This window comes from Cricetulus griseus, chromosome 9 (genome assembly GCF_003668045.3).
Source record: "Cricetulus griseus strain 17A/GY chromosome 9, alternate assembly CriGri-PICRH-1.0, whole genome shotgun sequence".
NCBI lineage: Eukaryota > Metazoa > Chordata > Mammalia > Rodentia > Cricetidae > Cricetulus > Cricetulus griseus.
Window position 1 is genome coordinate 10,632,671 of NC_048602.1, and position 18,868 is coordinate 10,651,538.

Consider the following 18,868-nt stretch of genomic DNA (forward strand, 5'->3'; position numbering starts at 1 on the left):
GCCCCCACATGCTGGAGTACAGGTATATGCTACCACACCTGGCAAGCCAACGATTGCATTTCTGAAAATGCTGCCTGCCCACAATGCCAGGCATCGACCACAAGAGTGCCATCATCTAGTTGGCTCACTGTTGTTACCCAGTGCCCAGGGGTTCCTATTGCTGTTATTTATTTTATTTTACTTTTTGTTTTTTTCGACACATGGTTTCTCTGTGTAGCTTTGGAGCCTGTCCTGGCACTCACTCTGGAGACCAGGCTGGCCTCCAACTCACAGAGATCCGTCTGCCTCTGTCTCCCGAGTGCTGGGATTAAAGGCACGCGCCACCAACGCCCGGCTATTGCTGTTATTTTTGCATGTGTTTTATGCACGTACGTATGAGTGTGTGCGCCCACCAGACGAAGGCACGTGTCCTCCTTTACCAATCCCCAGGCTTTGTGCCCTTTCACCCCAGTGCTGGGATAAGAAGAGGTCTGAGGTAACATCTGGCTTTTATGTGGATTCTGGGGCTCAGGACTCAGGTCTTTGTTTGCTCACCGAGAACCTTCACCCAAAATCCATGGTATTATGTCTGCAGCCTTTCCTTCCTTCTTCCTTCCTTCCTTCTTTTGAAGCAGGGTCTCACCCAGCCCAAGCTAGACTAGAATCCACTATGAAGCAGAGGGGGTGACCTTAAACTTTTGATGCTCTTGCCTCTGTCCAGAGTTCTGGGATTATGGAGGTGTACCACCATGTCCAATTCATGAGATGCTGGGATGGAATCCTGGGTCTCCTGAATACTAATCAGGTTTTTTTTTTTCAATTTTTATGCATGTATTTAAATTCCTCAAAGATTTACTTGATGTGTATAGGTTTGGCCTGCCTGTATGATTTTGCACCATGCGCATGAAGTACCCTCACTGGCCAGAAGGTGTCAAATGCCCTGGGACTGGAGCTAACAGATAGTCATAAGCCACTAAATAGGTGCTAGAAATCAAACTCAGGTCCTCTGCAAGAGTAGCCAGTGCTTTTAACCGCTGAGCCATCTCTCCAACCCTTATTTATTTGTGCTTTGAGACAGGGTCTTGTTTAGGCCAGGCTGACCTTGGTCCCCCCAAGTAATTGAGAATAACGTTGAACTTCTGAGTCTCCTGCTTCTACCTCCCAGGAGCTGGGGTGACAGGCATGTACCACCATACCCCTAAGTGTCCCCAAGACTTGTTTTATTTATGTGTCCGGGAATGTATTTATGTGTACCGCATGTGTGTAAGAGCCCAAGGAGCCCAGAAGATGATGTCATATCCTGGAACTGGAGTTACAGGCAGCCATGAGCAACCATACGGGTGCTGGGAACCAAACCTGGTCCTCTGAAAGAGGTGTAAGCACTCTTAATCTCGGAGCCATCTCTGCAGCGCTATAAATGTCTTTGAGCGGCAAACTGTCTAAAAATAAGGTGCGGCATGGATGGTTGAGAACACTGACCCTGGACTGCTAGGGTTCCAACCCGGCAAACTGTCTAAAAATAAGGTGCAGCATGGATGGTTGAGAACACTGACCCTGGACTGCTAGGGTTCCAACCCCACATGTACCTCAGGGCAATGGTTCAGAGCATTTCCCTGAGTAAAGCTGGATATAGTACATAACTGGGTGTAGGAAGAACAGACAGTATTGGTTTCAGAGGCTACCTTCTAATTAACAAAAACAAAAACAAAAAACCCTACATTTATTTGTGTGTGGGCATGTATGCAAGTGTACGTATGTAGTGGTCAGAGACAAACGTGTGGGAGTCAGTTCTTTCCTTCTCACGGTAAATCCCAGTGATCATATCATGCCTGGAAAGTGCGGCATCTATCCAGCCATCTCAAGGCCCCACAGGGCTTAGAACATGGCCTCGGACCCAGTGGACACTCACCCAATATATGAAGTTCCTCTCTGTTGGCTTGTTCCCAACCCATCAACACCAGTCCCCAAATAAAACACCCAAAAGCAACAGGGGCCGCAGGGGGCCTGAGTACAGTTTGAAAAAAAAAAAAAAAAAGGATCGGCTTTTAATTTACAAGAGTTCTAGATGTACAGAATTCTCCCTTTAAAAAAATCGTTATACACAATAAATACAGTACAAAAAAAAATCTTTATCTTACAGTACTAGTTTTGTCTCCGAGATTTCAAAACGTGACGTGGTGGGCTGGAGGCAAGAAGAATACAGGGAAGACGGCTTGGGAGGAGGAAGGCTCGTGTCTTGTTCATCTGGAGGGACCGGGGGGGGGTGGGTGTTGGGAATCTCTCTTACACTCTTCGTGCATGTACACACACAGGATGACTCAGGCGTGTGCACGTTATGGATGGGACGCGGGTACTTTGGGACACTGGCTTGAGTCCTTGCTTCCTAATTTTCCAGGCTCTGTGGGCAATGGGAAGAGAGTCGAGCCTGTCTGAAGGTCTCTCACAGCTCTGAGCGCCCGGGACAGGGATCCATGAAGCCAATCAGACAAGGCCTGGAATTCAGGTGTTACCAGTAGCCCAGTCCTGGGAAACACTTGCTCGTCTCCCCTGGCCTGTCCTGTGCCAGGGGGACATTGTACATCACAGGCCCCCTTTCCCCTAGAAAGCCCACGCCCCATCCCAACTCTCTAGCCAACGTGGAAGCAGGAGGGCGGGGAGGCCTTTGTGACTCAAATAACTTAGGCAAGAATTGTCAGGGGAACTGGTTTAGTGTCCCCTTGGAGGTGGAGGTCGGCTGCCAGGCTGCTTCCCCTGGAGGTGGGGTTGGGGGCACCTGACAGGGGCCGCAGGAACAGCCCAGTGTTATCTGTTCAACGTCCTGGCACCGAGGCCACCGTTGTGACTGGAAGGTGGAAAGGCGTCTGGCCGGTGCAGGGGCACTGGGGATGTGGGGGTGCCAGGCGTGGGCCCTGTATGGGGGTATGGGGCTGTGGGTGTCCGGCCAGGGGCCTGCTGCAGGTTAAGGATGCTATCAATGGCACTCTGCAAATGCTCTGTGAGCGTATCGTCCTGCGGGCTGTCACTAGAGAAGCTGGCCTGGTCCACATCAGGGGACTCGGACTTGCGTCGTTTGGCCGGGGGGAGCGCGGGTGCTTCCCAGCTGGGTTCGGTGGGGCCCTGGCTGGTGGTGGAGGCTGGGGTTTCTGGGGGTGGTGGGCCGCCCTTGAGAACACGCTGGTACAGTTCGTCCTCCACCGCAGCCAGCTCGCGGATCAGCCCACTGGTGGCCTCGTCCACCTTGGCAGGCAGTGGGGTCGGGCTGCTCGCACCCCGCGGCCGGCCCTGTGCACCCTCGGCGGCGGCCCCTGGGTCGCCCAAGTTCTCGCGGTAGGTCTTGCGCAATGGGAGGCGCGGGCAGGGTGCGGGCAGGGTGGGTTTGCGCGCTGCGGGCGGGGGATGGTCTAGAGTGCCATTCATCTGCGCCTGCGTGGCAGGTGGGAGTGAGGGCGGAGCAGGGCGTGGCGGGGGCTCCGCCCCTTTCGCAGGTGCAGGCGCCGGTGCCGCCGCCGCGGCGGCCGGCAAAGGCTGGTGCACGGGGTCCAGCGCGGTGTTGTGCACCACCTTGCTGAGCCCCGCCTCCTGTTTGATCTTCAGCTTGAGGCCGATGCGGCTGCGGGCCTCATAGGTCTTGATGGGTGGCCGGTTGCGGGAGGGCATGGGGCCGTCCTCGTCGGCGTCCAGGGAGGAGGCGGCAGAGGAGGAGGAGGAGGAGGAGGATGTGGACGACAAGGATGATGATGCTCTGGCCCAGGTCACCGAAGGAGAGCCGCCAGCCCCGCCGTGCCGGATCACTAGCTTGGTGGGGAGGTGAGGAGGGGGCTGGGTGGAGGTTCCGGGTGTGGAAGATGAGGATGACGGGCCATGGCCCGGGAGCCGGTGACCCTCGGAAGACACTGGGACAGGGAAGCCGAGGGATCGGGAGGAAGACACGTACTCGTCTGTGGAGTTGGGGACAGAGAAAACCCCCAGCGTTAGGAGCTAAGCTGAGAGATGCATTTGTACCCTGAATCTCTCTCATCTTGTGGTTCAGGGCGAGTCAAGACCAGCGGTTCTCAACCTGGGGGTTGCGACCCCTTCCTTGAGGAGTCGGACAAACCTTTCACATAGCATATCAGATATCCTGAAGGTCAGATATTGACATTACGACACACAACAGCAAAATTACAGTTATGAAATAGCAATGGAAATAATTTTATGTCCGGGTGGGGGGTCACCCCAACACGAGGAAGGTATTAAAGGGTCACGGCATTAGGAAGGCTGAGAACTACTTACTGGTCTAGACCGAGCAGATCCTTGGGTCACCCCACTCTGCAGGCTTACTTTATCAACGATTCCCAAGCCCTCCCTAAAACTTCACTGCCCTACCAGGGTTACACGTGCGTGAAACAAACAGAATTTAAAACAGAAAATACAGTCCCAGGGAGGGTGTAGTGGCCTACATCTGTCATTCTGGCTACTCAGGAGGATGAGGCAAGAGGATCTGGAGTACAAAGGCCAGTCTAGGCTTCAAACCAAAGGCAAGCCAGGGGGCTTAGTGAGACCCTGTCTCTAAAGAAGTAAAGCTAAAAATTCAAAACAGGATTGGGGAGTGATTGCCAGTAAATTTCCTACCTAGAACCCCCAGTGAGGGGCGGGGGGGGGTGGCTCAGTGGTAGAGCCCCTGCCTAGAATCCCCCAGTGAGGGGCTGGGGGCGTGGCTCAGTGGTAGAGCCCCTGCCTAGAATCCCCCAGTGAGGGGCTGGGGGCGTGGCTCAGTGGTAGAGCCCCTGCCTAGAATCCCCCAGTGAGGGGCTGGGGGCGTGGCTCAGTGGTAGAGCCCCTGCCTAGAATCCTCCAGTGAGGGGCTAGGGTGTGGCTCAGTGGTAGAGCCCCTGCCTAGAATCCCCCAGTGAGGGGCTGGGGGCATAGTACAGCCCTAGCCTAGCATGCTTCTAGCCCTGAGTTTAAACACTAGCACCCCAGAAACAAACAAATGCTCCAAGGTTATTTCCTTGTTTTCTGCTGCTCCCTATAATGCACGCCCACAGCCCCCCACTGGTTGCTTATAGCTTTGACTTAATCCCATGTTGTGCATCAGATTTGTTACAGAAATTCTTGTGTGTGATCACAGGGTCCTTCCCAGACCTACTAGGGACACTCAGAAGACCCATGTAGGCATCACGTCTCCTTCTCAAAGGCAGAAAGCTCCAGAACATACCTCAAAGGATTCAGAAAGTTTATATACTTGTGTCCTGACTCCTGTGAGTGTGTAAAAAGACCAGGGCTGGGGTAGGGGGAAGCAGAATGGTGGATTTTTTTTTTTTCAAGAGAAAGGATAATTTTGGAAAAGCCAGGGGTTGTGGAATTCGTGTACACCCTGGGAGCAAAGAAAAGGTAAGGCCACTCAACATGTAATCCTTGATTTTTTTTTGGTTTGTTTTCAGACTAGGCTGTACTGAAACTCACAGAGCTCCTCCTGCCCAAGCACTCAGGCTGCTCACTCAGGTAATCTCAGCAGCAAGACGCAGGATAGGTGAGGGATGCCCCCCTCCCCTCTCACCAGGCTTTTCCTTGGCGAGCTGCTTATCCAAGGCAAGGGTGGTCTTCTCCTCCTGAATGAACATCCGGTCAATCATAACCATCTCTGCAGAAGGGCTGACTCTCTGTGGCGGGGCAATAAAAAGGACACACGGGAGAGCAAGTTGGGGAAGAGAAGATATTGGCAGGGTGTGATTGGTCAGGCTCAGACCATCTACCTCCCTCCCAGCTAAGGAGAGAAATCCCACCCCTGTCCAGAATGAGGCAAGGAGAGTTCACAGCGGGGGAGGAACCCCAGCAGCCTGAGAATCCTACCCGGGACTCTTCCAGAAGCAAAAGCCGGTATTTATTGAGCATGGCCTGGGTGCGTTTGAGCAGCTGCGTGGAGACAGTCTCAAATTCTTCATCCACTGATGGAAGAAAAGCCACACGGGGTGGGAAATGGGTTGGGGGATGAGTGAGTGGCACAGGGCGCCTACAGTCACCCTCCTCACCCTACTCCATGCTCTGCTGCCTGAACACCGAGGGCTGGTGGCTGAGCTGAGCGCACTTGGGGACATGGGAGGAGAGCAGAGGGGGCGCCTCACCTTTGTGGTAGTCGTTGGGGGAGGGGAGGGCACCCTGGTAGACGTGGTAGGGCAGGAGGCGATGGAGGGCGTCCTCGAAGGAAGGGAAGGCTGTCTTGTAATCGGGGTGCAGGACAGAGCCCTGATGTTTGTGCAGATGCTCCAGGAAGCTGGGGGTGGGGTTAGACCACATACACAGAGCTGGGGGTGAGGGCCGGAGAAACTGATCCTGGACCTCAGCCCCCGGGGCTATAAACTCAAGACTGCAAAGGAGGGTGGCGCCAACCTGGCTCCCTGCTTTCCACTTGTCTCATGGCTTCCCTGGCCATGGACCAAAGTTAACAGGTGACAGAAGAGTTAAGAGAAGCCTGGAAAAGTGCGGATACTCTTGCTTAGAGCATCCAAGGCGGGAACCTTAAGGTCCATGCTGTTCCGTCTCCTGCCACCAGGGGGCAGGACCTATCCAGTGCCTCCGGCCTAAGAAAGTGTGAAGGAGCCGGGTTGCCTGGGGGAGGGGGGGTATTAGGTTTTAAACACCTGCTCTATTTCTCAGTTGTGGTTTTCTACGGACTCCCTATTACAGTAGATTGGTTTTTCCCATCACGTGTCCCCATCAGACAAGCCTTGAAGACTAGCCGTCTGGCACCATGGTGCAGATCTCCTACTCATGTTTATTTGTTGTGGTCTCCATTGGCAAACACTTTGGTAGGAGGAGAACAAGCACCACTTACCCTCTCAGCTTGCCTGCCCTCACCCATTGGCTGACTCACTCAAAAACACTGTTATGTGTACTGAACCCACGGGCCCATCTGGACACCCCTGGCTTCCATTCTTCACCCACTGGCTTTCTTCCTGGCTCTTCCCCACCTCTGACAAGGCGCAGAAACGCGACAGCAGCCTGCCAATGTCCCCTCCTCCTGACCCTGCTTCCATCACTCCCTTGGCAGAAGGGAAACTGAGTTCAAGAGGGAATGCATACAACTAGGGAGAGCTGGAGCTGGGACTTTGTGGAGTGCTTGGGGCAGCTGGCTGTCACTCACCAGGCTTCTTTGCTGGGTTGCAGTAGGGGCTGTTTCTTCAGGCTGCACAACTTGCTGTCATACTGTGGAAGGAGGAAGGGTTGAGTGATGGGTGCTGCTAGGAGGAAGACTTCTCCGTCTCCTCAGTCTATGTCCCTTCTCTAGCCAAGAACATAGATGGTGAAGGGGGCTGGTCCAGGCTACAGCATCCCTGCCCACCAAGAGAAACCTGGTGGGGCAAGCCAGGTATGGTGTTATATGCCTGTGGCCTGGTTAGCCTTAACTATCAACTTGACACAGCCTAGAGTCACCTAAGAGAAGCCTCGACTGATGTCTGCCCTTTGGGGATTAACTTGATGAACTGATCCCAGAGGGCCCAGCCTTTTGTGGGTGGCACCATTTCCTAGGCCTGAGCTTTGTAAGGTCCTAGCCTAGAAAGAGAATAAGCCAATGAATGATGAAGCCAGCGAGTGAGCCAATAAAGAGCATCCTTCCAAGGTCTCTGCCCTGGCTTTCCCTTAATGATGGACTGTGACCCAGCTCACTCTTTGATCCCTAGTTGATACGAGGTTCCTTACCTGCAGTGCTGGGGGCTTCCCTGGCCCAGACACAGCAGCTTTGGCCACACTCAGGGTTGGAAGGTTGCCGGCAAAAGCTTTGTTTTCTGCAGGGAGTAGAGAAGGGAGGCCTAGGGTAGAGCAGGGAAAGGAGGGGGTGGGGGGGTCACCAGCATGAGGGCCCCGTCCTCCATGGTGAGTACCCTTCCCACCCCACAGCTCTCCCAATGCCCCATTCCCGAGTCCTGGGCAGTCTGTCCTTCAGGAGGGTGGGGCAACACCCTGGGCTCTGGTATACAGCCGTTCTACCCATCCCTTTGCCTAGGCAGGCTCCTCTCCCTACCTGTGGTGGCCATAGGTGTGGAGGCTGGGGCATGGCTGGAGGAGGCAGGAGTCCCAGGTGGAGCCTGTCCGGTGACTAGCACAGAGGCAGTAGGAGTGGAGAGGGGCCCCAGGGTGGTGGCCGTTTGTGGGGTGGTGGGGGTGCCCCCAGCCTTATTCTGGAGGATAACCCCAGATGGCACCTGGGGAAGGAGAGGTGGTTGAGAGGCCAGGCACGGCATCACAGTAGGGGTGGCCAGATGCACATGGACACATAGTAGGCAGGGCAGGGCCAGGTGTCCCTACTGATGGTTACCTGGTGGAATCTTTCCAGAAGTGCTTTTGGCTGTGCGAGTGCCGGGAAGGGGGCGGTTACCATCTGGAAGGTCCGAGGTGGCGGCGGAGGGGGTGCTGTGGGCTCAGGGACCATGTGGAGGGCTGGTGGCGGAGTGGGGGACTTATGGGGCCCCTGGCCCTGTGGGAACTGGAGCTGGAAGTCAGGGGGTGTGGGGCCTGGCAACCTGGTGGAGGGCTCAGAGGAGGAGGCCGCGGTAGAGGGGGTGGAGGCAGGAGGGAGGTGGGGGGCTGGGGCAGTGGGCCCTCAGGGGGCTGGGATGGGGGACGAAGAGGGGGCTGGGGTGGGCCTGGGGCCGTGGGGGCTGGGGTGCCGGCTGGTGGTGGGGCACCTAATTGATTCTGGATGACAAAGATACCTGGTAGAGTTGGGGGGCCCTGGGGTGGAGGACAGGGGTGCAGGGTGGGCTCCAAGGGCGGGCAGGTCAGGCTCTGTGGCTGGGACGGAGGGCGGGAGTGGGGTCTTGAGGGTGGGCGGGAAGGGGGTCTGGCAGGGTGTGGAGAGGGCATGTGGGGGCTGTCTCCCAGGGTGGGCTGGTGAGGTAGAGATGGGGAGGGGGCAGCTGTGGGGATCTGTACAGAAAAGGGAGAGAGAGAGAGAGGCACAGACAGGCTCAGATTGGTCGGTTGGCTTTGGCTTCCACTTTCCCAAGACACTGTAACCCAGGCACCTTCACCCAGACACCGACCATCCCATCCCAGGCTCCATTCTCAGGACCCCACTGACACCACCCATCTTTCCCAACTCCCCAACCTCACCCGCCACCCCTGCATGTCTCCACGCGTCCCCCACCCTACGCTATACCCTCTGATCTCCCCGGTGCACCCCCACCCAGCAGACGAAGGCAAGCCCTGCGGGGTGTGCAGGTTGGCGGCAGCAGCAGTAGAGGAAACAGCAGCGGCAGGGACAACGGGGAGGACCACAAGCTGCTGAGCAGGAGGCAGGAGGAGCACAGCACACACACGGCACAGGGAGGAGCCCGCAGGACGATACATGGACGCCACTCGGGACATGTGGCTGCCGGCCAGTGTGGGAGGTTTCATGACCCAGGAGCAAGGACAAGAAGGCCATAGGAAGAGGCCGACCATGGGAAATTTTTGTGTGCGTGGGTGGTGTGTTCTGGGCACTGTGCTTGGAGCCCTGGCTTTTGTTGCCTGTCTCAGTGTCCCGGTGACCCCAGCTCCATGTCCACCTTTGTAGATGTGTGTTGTCCAAAGCATCAGCCGACACTATCCAGCCCGCATCCTGCACCAGTGCACCGTCCTTCCACCGGAGCAGGCATCGGTCACGGTTTGGCTGTCATCCTCAAGTCACAGCCACAGCAGGCATTGTGTAACCAGTGAGTGCCAGCACCTTGACACTGACTTGGCCACCAGTATTGGCTAATGGGGTGTCTCACAGTGTAGCTTGCGCTCGCTTACTTACAGCTAGCTGCAGAGGGAGTCGGCCACCAGGGAGAGGCAGGTCTCGAACTTTTAGGTCCTCACATGGCTCCCACCCTACCTTCTGGGACACTCGGCTGACAAGATGGCTCAGCAGGTAAAGACTTGCTGCCAAGACTGATGACCTGAGTTCGATCCCCAGAACCCACAATGTGGAAAGAGAGAACCATCTCCCACAAGTGGTCCTCAGCCCTCCACACATGGCCTGTGGCACACACATGGGCACACCCACACAGACTCAAGACCTGAGGGCTCCTCACTCGACCTCAGGGGTTCTCAACCTTGCTAATGCTGCACCTCTTTAATACAGTTCCGTCATGACCTCCAACCACAAAATTATTTTCGTTACTTATTTTGCTACTTTTAGGAATCATACTCTAAATATCTGTGTTTTCTGATGGTCTCAGGCAACCTCTGTGAAAGTATCCTTCAACCCCCAAAGAGGGCGTGACCCACATGCTGAGAACCCTTGCTCTACACCAAGGGGCAGGCGATCTTCAGCTCAGCATTGCTGTCTGAACCTCTGCATGGCGTTTCTCCTCTACCCATCTGGCCTCTGTGGCTGGGACACTTTGAGCAACCCTCCCAAGCTTAGCTCTGATTAACTTTTGGCAGCTAAGAAGTAAAACACACCTAAAACAAACTAGATCAAGCCACCAGCCTCACCACCCCTACGGTCCTGCCAGCTCCAAACGGGGCAGAGTAACAGCTCTGGGCCTGCCACACAGTGAAAGGGACCACACTCCGACAATGCCAGAGAAGGCAGCTTGCTTTGGTGATTTCAAGGCTTCGTTTCGTTAGTTGGTAGTGTGTCTGTCTCCACTATGCGCCAAGACTTGATGTCAACCTGGCACAGTGGCTCAAGGGCTGTGATCCCAGCACAGGGGGATTAGGAGTTCAAGGTCATCCTCAGCTAAACAAAACAAACCCTTTAACTTAGCTGTTCCTTCCCCAGGAAATTTGGAATAGGCATAGGGAAGGGGTTGGGGCAGAAGTGTCTATCTGCAAAGCAGGGCAGATGTCCTGTGCTGATGTCCTTTAGGGATTTTTTTTTTTTTAATGTATACAGGTGTTTTACCTGATGTATGTCTGGCCCACAGAAGCCAGAAGAGAGCACTGGATCCCCTGGAACTGGAGTCACAGACCGCTGTGAACGCCCTTTAGGGATATTTCTGATTGGTGTTTCACTTGAATTTCTTTTGCTTTTTCGAGAAGGGTTTCTCTGCGTAGCCCTGGTTGTCCTGGAACTCTGGAGACCAGGCTGGCCTCCAACTAAAGAGTTCCACCTGTCTCTGCCTCCTGAGTGCTGGGATTAAAAGTGTTCATGCCACCATCACCCAAAGAGTAAAAGGGGATACTTTTTTTCTGGGATGCTCTTCCAGAAGATCTAGGTTTAGGTTCCACTACCCACATGGTGGCTCACAACCATCCTTTACTCCAGGTCCAGGAGTCCGACAGTGTCCTCTGACACACACACACACCTGGCACCAGGTAGCAGGTACACACATGGTGGAGATATACATTAGGCAAATAAATGTATAATTTTTTGGGTTGTTTCTTTGTGCAATAATCCTGGCTTTCTTGGAACTCCCTTGGTAGACGAGGCTGGCCTCTGTTTCCCGGGTGCTAGGATTAAAGGTGAGCGCCACTACCGCTGACTCAAAATAAATAATCTTGAAAGACAACCCCAGTCATTGTTCACAGGGATATCTACTGTGGCCATATTTACAGTAGACAAACCAGAGTGCTGCCCAGTGTAAGGAAAGCTGACTAGTGTCTTTCCATTACCCCAAATGCCTTTCCAGTAATGGCCACACGGGGGCTCGGGAGAGCTAAGTGAAACAGGACTATATTGCTGAGCGAGTGTTTAAACTGGTTTATGAGTGTGTGTGTGTGTGTGTGTGTGTGTGTGTAGGGGGGGATGGCTCAGTGGACAACGCATCGGTCCACAAGCCTACAAGACCCAAATTCAAACCCCAGGATCTACCCTGTGGGAAAGGAAAACAGACCCTCATGCAGACCCTCTGGCACACGTCCATAAATATGCACATGGAAAGTAAATATAAGAATAAATTCAGCCGGGCGTTGGTGGCGCACGCCTTTAATCCCAGCACCCGGGAGGCAGAGGCAGGCGGATCTCTGTGAGTTCGAGGCCAGCCTGGTCTCCAGAGTGAGTGCCAGGACAGGCGCTAAAGTTACAGAGAATCCCTGTCTCGAAAAACCAAAAAAAAAAAAAAAAAAAAAAAAAAAAAAGAATAAATTTGAAACATACAAACGGAAGCACAGAACTGAGTCCAGTGTGTACACCAAATTTGCTAGCGCTGCTAACAGCACAAACAGCAGTTCAAAGCTCTAGTTTGTACAACAGTACAAAGCAAGCGGGTCTTTTTTTGTTTGTTTCGTTTTTTGCTTGTTTTTGAGGTCTCACTTGTTAACTCAGACTAGCCTCAAGCATCCAGTAATCTTCCTGCCGCAGCCTCCAGCTTCGGTTATAGATGATATACACTATGTCTGACTGATACAACGATCAAAGAGAAAACTCTTCCTAGGGAAGTCATACTGCACTAAAGATTTTAGTGCAGTCATACTGCACTAAAATCTCAGGAGTCCAGAGCAGGGGTAACAGGTACAACTTAGTCTCAAAGGATCCAAGTAAGAAAAACATAGCATTTGAACTAAGAAAAAAAAAACACTAAGACTGTCAGGGGCTGGTGAGATGGCTCAGTGGTTAAGAGCACTGGCAGCTCTTCCAGAGAAGTCTACAGTTTGATTCCCAGCACCCACATGGCAGCTCACAACCGCTGATATTTCCAAGGGTTCTGACACCCTCTTCTGGCCTCTGTGGCACCAGGCATACAAGTGGTGGACATACAAACATGCAGGCAAAATACCCATATCCATTAAAAAAAAATTAAAATTTACTATCAGTATCTAAGACACACCTTGCCACCCCATCTCCCCATATTTCTCACCCATATCATCCCAGGATTAGAGTCTGTGACCAGGGATTTCCCCCAAAGTGATCCTATCTCACTTTCAAGACTAGGCCACCAAGCAGGCTTCCACTCTCACCCACAGCTGGTTTCCACTACTCACCCACTGTGGGGACGCCAACCACGGCTTGTTGTGACCTGTCTCTTCGGACGCCCACACAGGCTGAGCTGGGAGGCAGGTTCACCAACCTCAGCAAGCCTTTACATGACTGCAGCCCTGCCTGACACCTTTCTTATTTCTTGGTTTAAGGCAAGACTCTGGTGTAGCCCAGGCTGACCTGGAACTCAGAATATCTCGAACTCAGAACTCTGCCTGCCTCTGCCTTCTAGGTCATGGGATTCAAGGCATGTCTGTTCAGTCTCATGACCTGAAGGCTAACCTGGAACTCACTCCGAAGCCCAGGATAACCTTGAACCTCTGGGCCTTCCTGCCTCTGATACCCAAGGGGTAGGCAGGCTTGCAAGTATGAGAAACCACACCCAGCTATCTGACTCCTTCTGGTTAAGAGCTGTCTCAGTGTTGGTCAGACCTGGTGTAAGGACACAGCACACAGGTAGGGAAGTGGTGGCGCACGCCTTTAATCCCAGCACTTGGGACTCAGAGGCAGGTGGATCTCTGTGAGTTCGAGGCCAGCCGGGCTACACAGAGAAACCCTGTCTTGAAAATCAAAAACAGGGCTGGAGAGATGGCTCAGTGGTTAAGAGCACCGACTGCTCTTCCAGAGGTCCTGAGTTCAATTCCCAGCAACCGCATGGTGGCTCACAACCATCCGTTATGAGATCTGGTGCCCTCTTCTGGTGTGCAGATAGACATGGAAGCAGAATGTTGTACACATAAAATAAACAAAAAAATCTTAAAAAAAAAAACAAAAACAAACCACAGCATGCATGAGTTTACATATGTGTCCCCGCTCTATACAGTAGCCGCTGTCATTATCATCCTTACTCAGAGGTAGGGAAACTGAGGCACAGAGAAATCATCTTGCCTAAGAGCACACGGCCCAGAAGAGGTGGTGGAAGATGCTAGGGCTCCCCCTCCCCAACACTCCACAATTCCCTCAGACCATGACTTGTCAGCTACATGCAGGGACATTCAGGGCTTGTGGCCAGCATTTAAAAAGTATAAAGGGGGGGGGGGCCTGGAGAGATGGCTCAGCAGTTAAGAGCACTGACTACTCTACCGGAGGTCTTGAGTTCAATTCCCAGCCACCACAAGGTGGCTCGCAACCATCTATAATGGGATCTGGTGCCCTCTTCTGGTCTGCAGGTGTACGTGCAGATAGAGCACCATATACATAAAATAAACAAAACTTCAAAAAAAAAAAAAAAAAGTATAAAAGGACAGAACCTGAGAGCTGGCTCGGTGGTTAAGTGCACCTGTTGCTCTTCCAGAGGACCCAGGTTCTGTTCCCAGCACCCACATCAGGTGGCTCACGACAGCCTGTAACTCCAGCTCCAGGGCATTTGACACCTCTGGCCTCTGAGTGCACAGTCCCATATAAAGAAACACAGACCTACTACAACAGCGGGAGGTCCTGACTACAGCAAACCCAAGCAAGCTCCTACTATGTGTGGAGGGCACACCAGCTCACCGATTCAACCTAGCCCCTCCCCCCTCCTCCACCCTCAATCTAGACAGAAGAAACATGTTCAAGCTGACACAGCAGTCTGCATGTAAAATCATGGCTGTTCAAGACCAAGTCCACGTTGACTGAGACATCAGCCACTTGCTAATATATGATCTGTTCCAACTTCCTTCCACCCCTTCTCTGGCCCTTCTTTTTCTTTCTTTCTTTCTTTCTTTCTTTCTTTCTTTCTTTTTAAACAAAGTTTAAGATCTGCCTCTCTAGAATAAATGGGAAGCCTGCCTTAATGTCTCGAGAGCCTGTGATTCACATGAGACCAAAGGCTTACTTTCCTCACCTGTAAAGAGTATCCAAAAATCAACAAGAAACTGACCAGGAACCAGCAGATGAAAACAGCAAGGAATATAAACAATTTCATAGAGTAAATAGCTCTTAAATGCAAAAAAAAAAAAAAAAACCCACCTTGCCTGATTTCATTGACAATGAAAATAAAGACAACTTAAAAATCAGTACAAGTCACTATAATTCGCCTGCCACATCGGCCACCTCAATACACTAGTGAGGCTGCTAAGTAAGAAAAACAAGTGCACATCACACTGCTGACAAAGCTAGATCAACTGACAGTCCAGAGAAGGCAGCTTGGAGCTATCATTACAATATAAAGCCATACGCCTTTAAGTACCAGGGAACTCGGTTTAAAGAACTTATTCTAAGTTAGGTGCAGTAGAATAGACTTGTATGCCCAGTGACTTCAGACTCTGAGGCAGGACAACAAATGAAAAGGATTAAACTGGACAACTTAGCAATACTCTCTCAAAATAAAAATGTTCAAAGGGTTTGTGATGTATCTCAAGAGGACATGCTTGCCTAGAACCCACCAGTGAGGGGCTGGGGTGTGGCTCAGTGGTAGAGCCCCTGCCTAGAATCCCCCAGTGAGGGGTGGCTCAGTGGTAGAGCCCCTGCCTAGAATCCCCCAGTGAGGGGCTGGGGTGTGGCTCAGTGGTAGAGCCCCTGCCTAGAATCCCCCAGTGAGGGGCTGGGGTTGTGGCTCAGTGGTAGAGTCCCTGCCTAGAATCCCCCAGTGAGGGGCTGGGGTGTGGCTCAGTGGGAGAATGCCTGCCTAAGCACACACAAAGCTCTCAATTCTAACCCAGATCCCCAAATAACAATTTATCCTGCAAAATGCCACCTACACAGCTGTTATCTGTGGCCTTGTTCATAACGCGTAAAAACCAGGAGTGACTTTAGAAGCCAACCAACAAGGACTGGCTAAAGAAATAACGCCCCTACACAACGGTCTACTATACAGCTGCCAAGGTCAAGCTTAAACAGTAGATATGAGTGTGAACCTAGGCACAGCACGCTATCGCATTTTATAAAGCTGGAAGACAGAGCAGTGTTCAAGTGTGGTCATGCTCACGTCCACACTGAAAGGCCATTCAAGTGCTCTGCTCAGGAGGAGCTGAGGATGTCAGTATGGTTCTCCTGGCTGTTGCTGAGACAGGGTCTCATGCAGCCTCAAACTCCCTAGGTCCTGAGTACCGGTTACAGACAGGTGTCATGTTTGACTTTAGTATGTTCTGAAATGTAAGGGAGTTGTGGTACCCAATAGAGGAAGAGGTTATTCCCCAACCCTCTGTGACTTGTGTCCCACCTAAAGCTAAACTCTTCCTGGGCTGACCCTGGTCTCAAATGTGCGCTGTGACCGGGAGACATTCAGGGAAGAATGAAGAGAGTGAAGAACAAAGGAGAGCGTGTTTTCCAAGGCAGCAGGACAAGAGGCAGGCAGGGCAGAGCAGGGAGCTGTGCGAGGAGGAGGCCAGGCTGCCAGGGTGCATCTACCTGGGGAGCCGGAGCTGGGGAAGCCTGGCTGTCGGGGGTCTGAGCGCCGGGGCCAGCTCCTTTGGTCACGGGTGTGGCCAGGGCTGGGTCTTGGGCAGGAGGCGGGGCGCTGACTATGACCGAGGCAGGCACCGAGAGGTGGGGACCCTCTGTAGAGAGGGGCAGCTGGCTCCTCTCCTGCAAGGGGCCACCCACACAGGGTCAGAAGGTGCCCCCCCAGAGGCCGTGGGCTCCCATCTGAGCCTGCCACCCCCACTCAATCTCATGGAGGACTGCAGAGAGGCGCAAGGCAGGCAGACCCCAGAACCTGTCCACTGTCCTGTGCGTCCCATCCACCCGCGTCTCACACACACTCCCAACGCTGAGTTCACCAAATACGTCCCCGTCAATCTGTCAATCTCATCTCTTATCTGTCAGTCAATCTACAATGTTGCAGACATCCCCGATAGCCCCGAGTAGCTGCCTCAGCTCAATGATTTGGCACTCAACCACTCCCCCCACCCCAATGCTCCCCCATACCTGGGGCAGGAACATCTGGAGGGAATCCTGAGTGAGGATGGCCGTGGTGGCAGCAGGAGGCGGCTGCCCCAGGACTATCTTCTCTGGGCTGGCCTGAGGAGGGGTGGCCTGAGGCTGGGTGGCCACCTGTGGAGTAGGGGCCTGTGGAGGCTGCTGTGTCGCTGGCTGTTGGAGACCCAGGGGCAATGATGTGGTGACAGCAGGGGGCACCTGGGTAGCAGGCTGAACTGCCAGAACAGGCGTGGCCTCCCCAGTGGTAGCAGCTGGGGTGGTGGGCTGCACCAGCCCGTCAGGGGTGTTGAGCATGGCCACAGCACTGGGCAGGGTGACACCCTGGAGGACGGTGGTGGTGGCGGCGGCGGCGGGGCCCGTGGGGGCTGGCTGGCTCTGGGTGGGCAGGCTGCCGGTGGCCAACGACACAGGCATCTGGAAAAGGGCAGGCTGGCCCACCTGGATGGGGGCTGCTGAGAGGATGTGCGCAGCGCTGTGTGCTCCAGAGTGGGGTGCCAGCACGGGGCCTAGACTCAGGGGGCCTGCCAGGTTCTGGTTGGTGAGGATCGGGTTGGCAATGAGTTGTCCACCCGCATGGGGTGCTGCGGCTGTAAGGATCTGGCCACCCACGTTGGCAGGCAGGGCAGAGAGTGACTGGGGCAGTTGAACGGCTGGGGTGCCTGGCAGCAGAAACTGATTCTGGCCAGGCAGCATGTGCTGGGCTGGGATCACAATGCTGCTGCCTTGATTGAGGAGATGAACACTCATGGGCTTGCTGAGGGCCCCGGGGGTCTGCGGTGGTGCTGTCCCCGTGGTGGTGACTGGTGGCTGCTTGAATACATTCGCCTGCAAGGCCGGTGCGGGGAAGCCGGATAGCACCACATTCTGGCCAGCTTTACCTGCGGCCATGAAAGTCAGGTTCTGGGGACCCTTAGGCTGCTGGGGCAGGGTCCCTGGTTCACCCTGGATGGTGAGAGTTGCCCCCGTGGGGGTGAAGGGCTTGGGTGTCAGCTGGTAGAGTTTGGGGGGTAGCACCCCTGCAGGCTTGGGCTGGATGGGCGTGGGAGTTCTGTGTAAAATCACATTGGGTGTTTGTACCAGTGGTGACGTGCCAAGGCCTGAGGCCACCGCCAGAGGCTGTCCCGAGGGGGCCCCACTGGCCGCTGCAGTGGCGGCCCCTGTCCCGGCAAATACTGAGTTCCCATTGAGAGTGGTAGTCACTGCAGCTGGGAGATTTTTCTGGATGACCAGGCCGGTCCCCTGGGGGGATACACCAGCAGATGCCAGCGTCACTGGTTCTGAGGGCCCGGCTGCTGAGGCCAAGTAGCCACTGACAGGCACCTGCTTTGCCAAGAGCTGGGAGGTGGGTGGGTTAAGGGCCATGACGGGCTGACCCACCACTTGAATAGGTGCCAGACCCAAGGTGGCTGCTGTGGCACCCCCAGGGCTGCCATTGGGGAGGCTCTGGAGGCCCGGAATGGGCTGAAGGGTCACGTTGCCCAGGCCCACAGGTTGCAGGAAGGGCTGAACGCTCAGGGCCTTGTTGACCACATCCTGGGGTGGCACCAGGGCCTGGTGGGTCAGAACAGTAGGTGGAGCTTGCAGCCCCAGCAGATCTGCACTGCCTGGGAAGAGAGCCTGGGGCCCTGCAGTCACCGTGGCGGCTCCCGTAGCCCCAGTAGCACCAGCCCCATTGTCAGCGGGCTGTAGGGTGGGTAGCTGGAAGGGGCCCAGGTCCAGTTCAGCCTCAGCCTCCAGGGTCTGTTCTGTGATGTTGGCTTCCTGAAGACTCTGCTGGAGAATGTCACAGGGCTGTTCTGGGCCCCCACCGCTCCCTCCACCACCTCCTGCAGCAGGGGAGCCCAAGATATCATCTTCCAGGAAGTCCAGGTCCACGCTGGGGGCAGGCTGGCTGGGCTCCGGGTTTAGGTGGTTGCCGGAAGCTTCCTGCACATGGAGCTGGAGGGCAGTCAAGAGAAGAAGGCAAAAGCAGAGGTCACCAAAGGGACACTTGGTGTCGAAGGCCACTACAATCCAGTGATTTTTCTATCTGAAAGTGGCTGGACACAGATCAAACCCTGGCTTGGCTGTGGGCTTGGCTATGCAACCTGCATAGCTTGCTTAATCTGAGCCCAGTTTCTCCCTCCCTCTGTACCCATCAGTAGAAGGTAACAAGAATAT

The 18,868-nt window shown here is 54.2% G+C and overlaps 1 protein-coding gene across 1 annotated transcript in view; it reads right to left on the minus strand.

Moving 5' to 3' along the window:
• Window positions 1-1,983: 1,983 nt before the first annotated feature.
• The window catches only part of Bicra (BRD4 interacting chromatin remodeling complex associated protein), a 73,111-nt gene continuing 56,226 nt past the window's right edge, over window positions 1,984-18,868 (minus strand). The window contains 11 exon segments of the mRNA XM_035449386.1: window positions 1,984-3,917; window positions 5,519-5,621; window positions 5,812-5,906; window positions 6,084-6,232; window positions 7,103-7,164; window positions 7,660-7,769; window positions 7,982-8,162; window positions 8,276-8,550; window positions 8,553-8,886; window positions 16,178-16,354; window positions 16,697-18,646. Coding sequence (XP_035305277.1) covers window positions 2,782-3,917; window positions 5,519-5,621; window positions 5,812-5,906; window positions 6,084-6,232; window positions 7,103-7,164; window positions 7,660-7,769; window positions 7,982-8,162; window positions 8,276-8,550; window positions 8,553-8,886; window positions 16,178-16,354; window positions 16,697-18,646 — 4,572 coding nt within the window. The 3' untranslated portion in view covers window positions 1,984-2,781.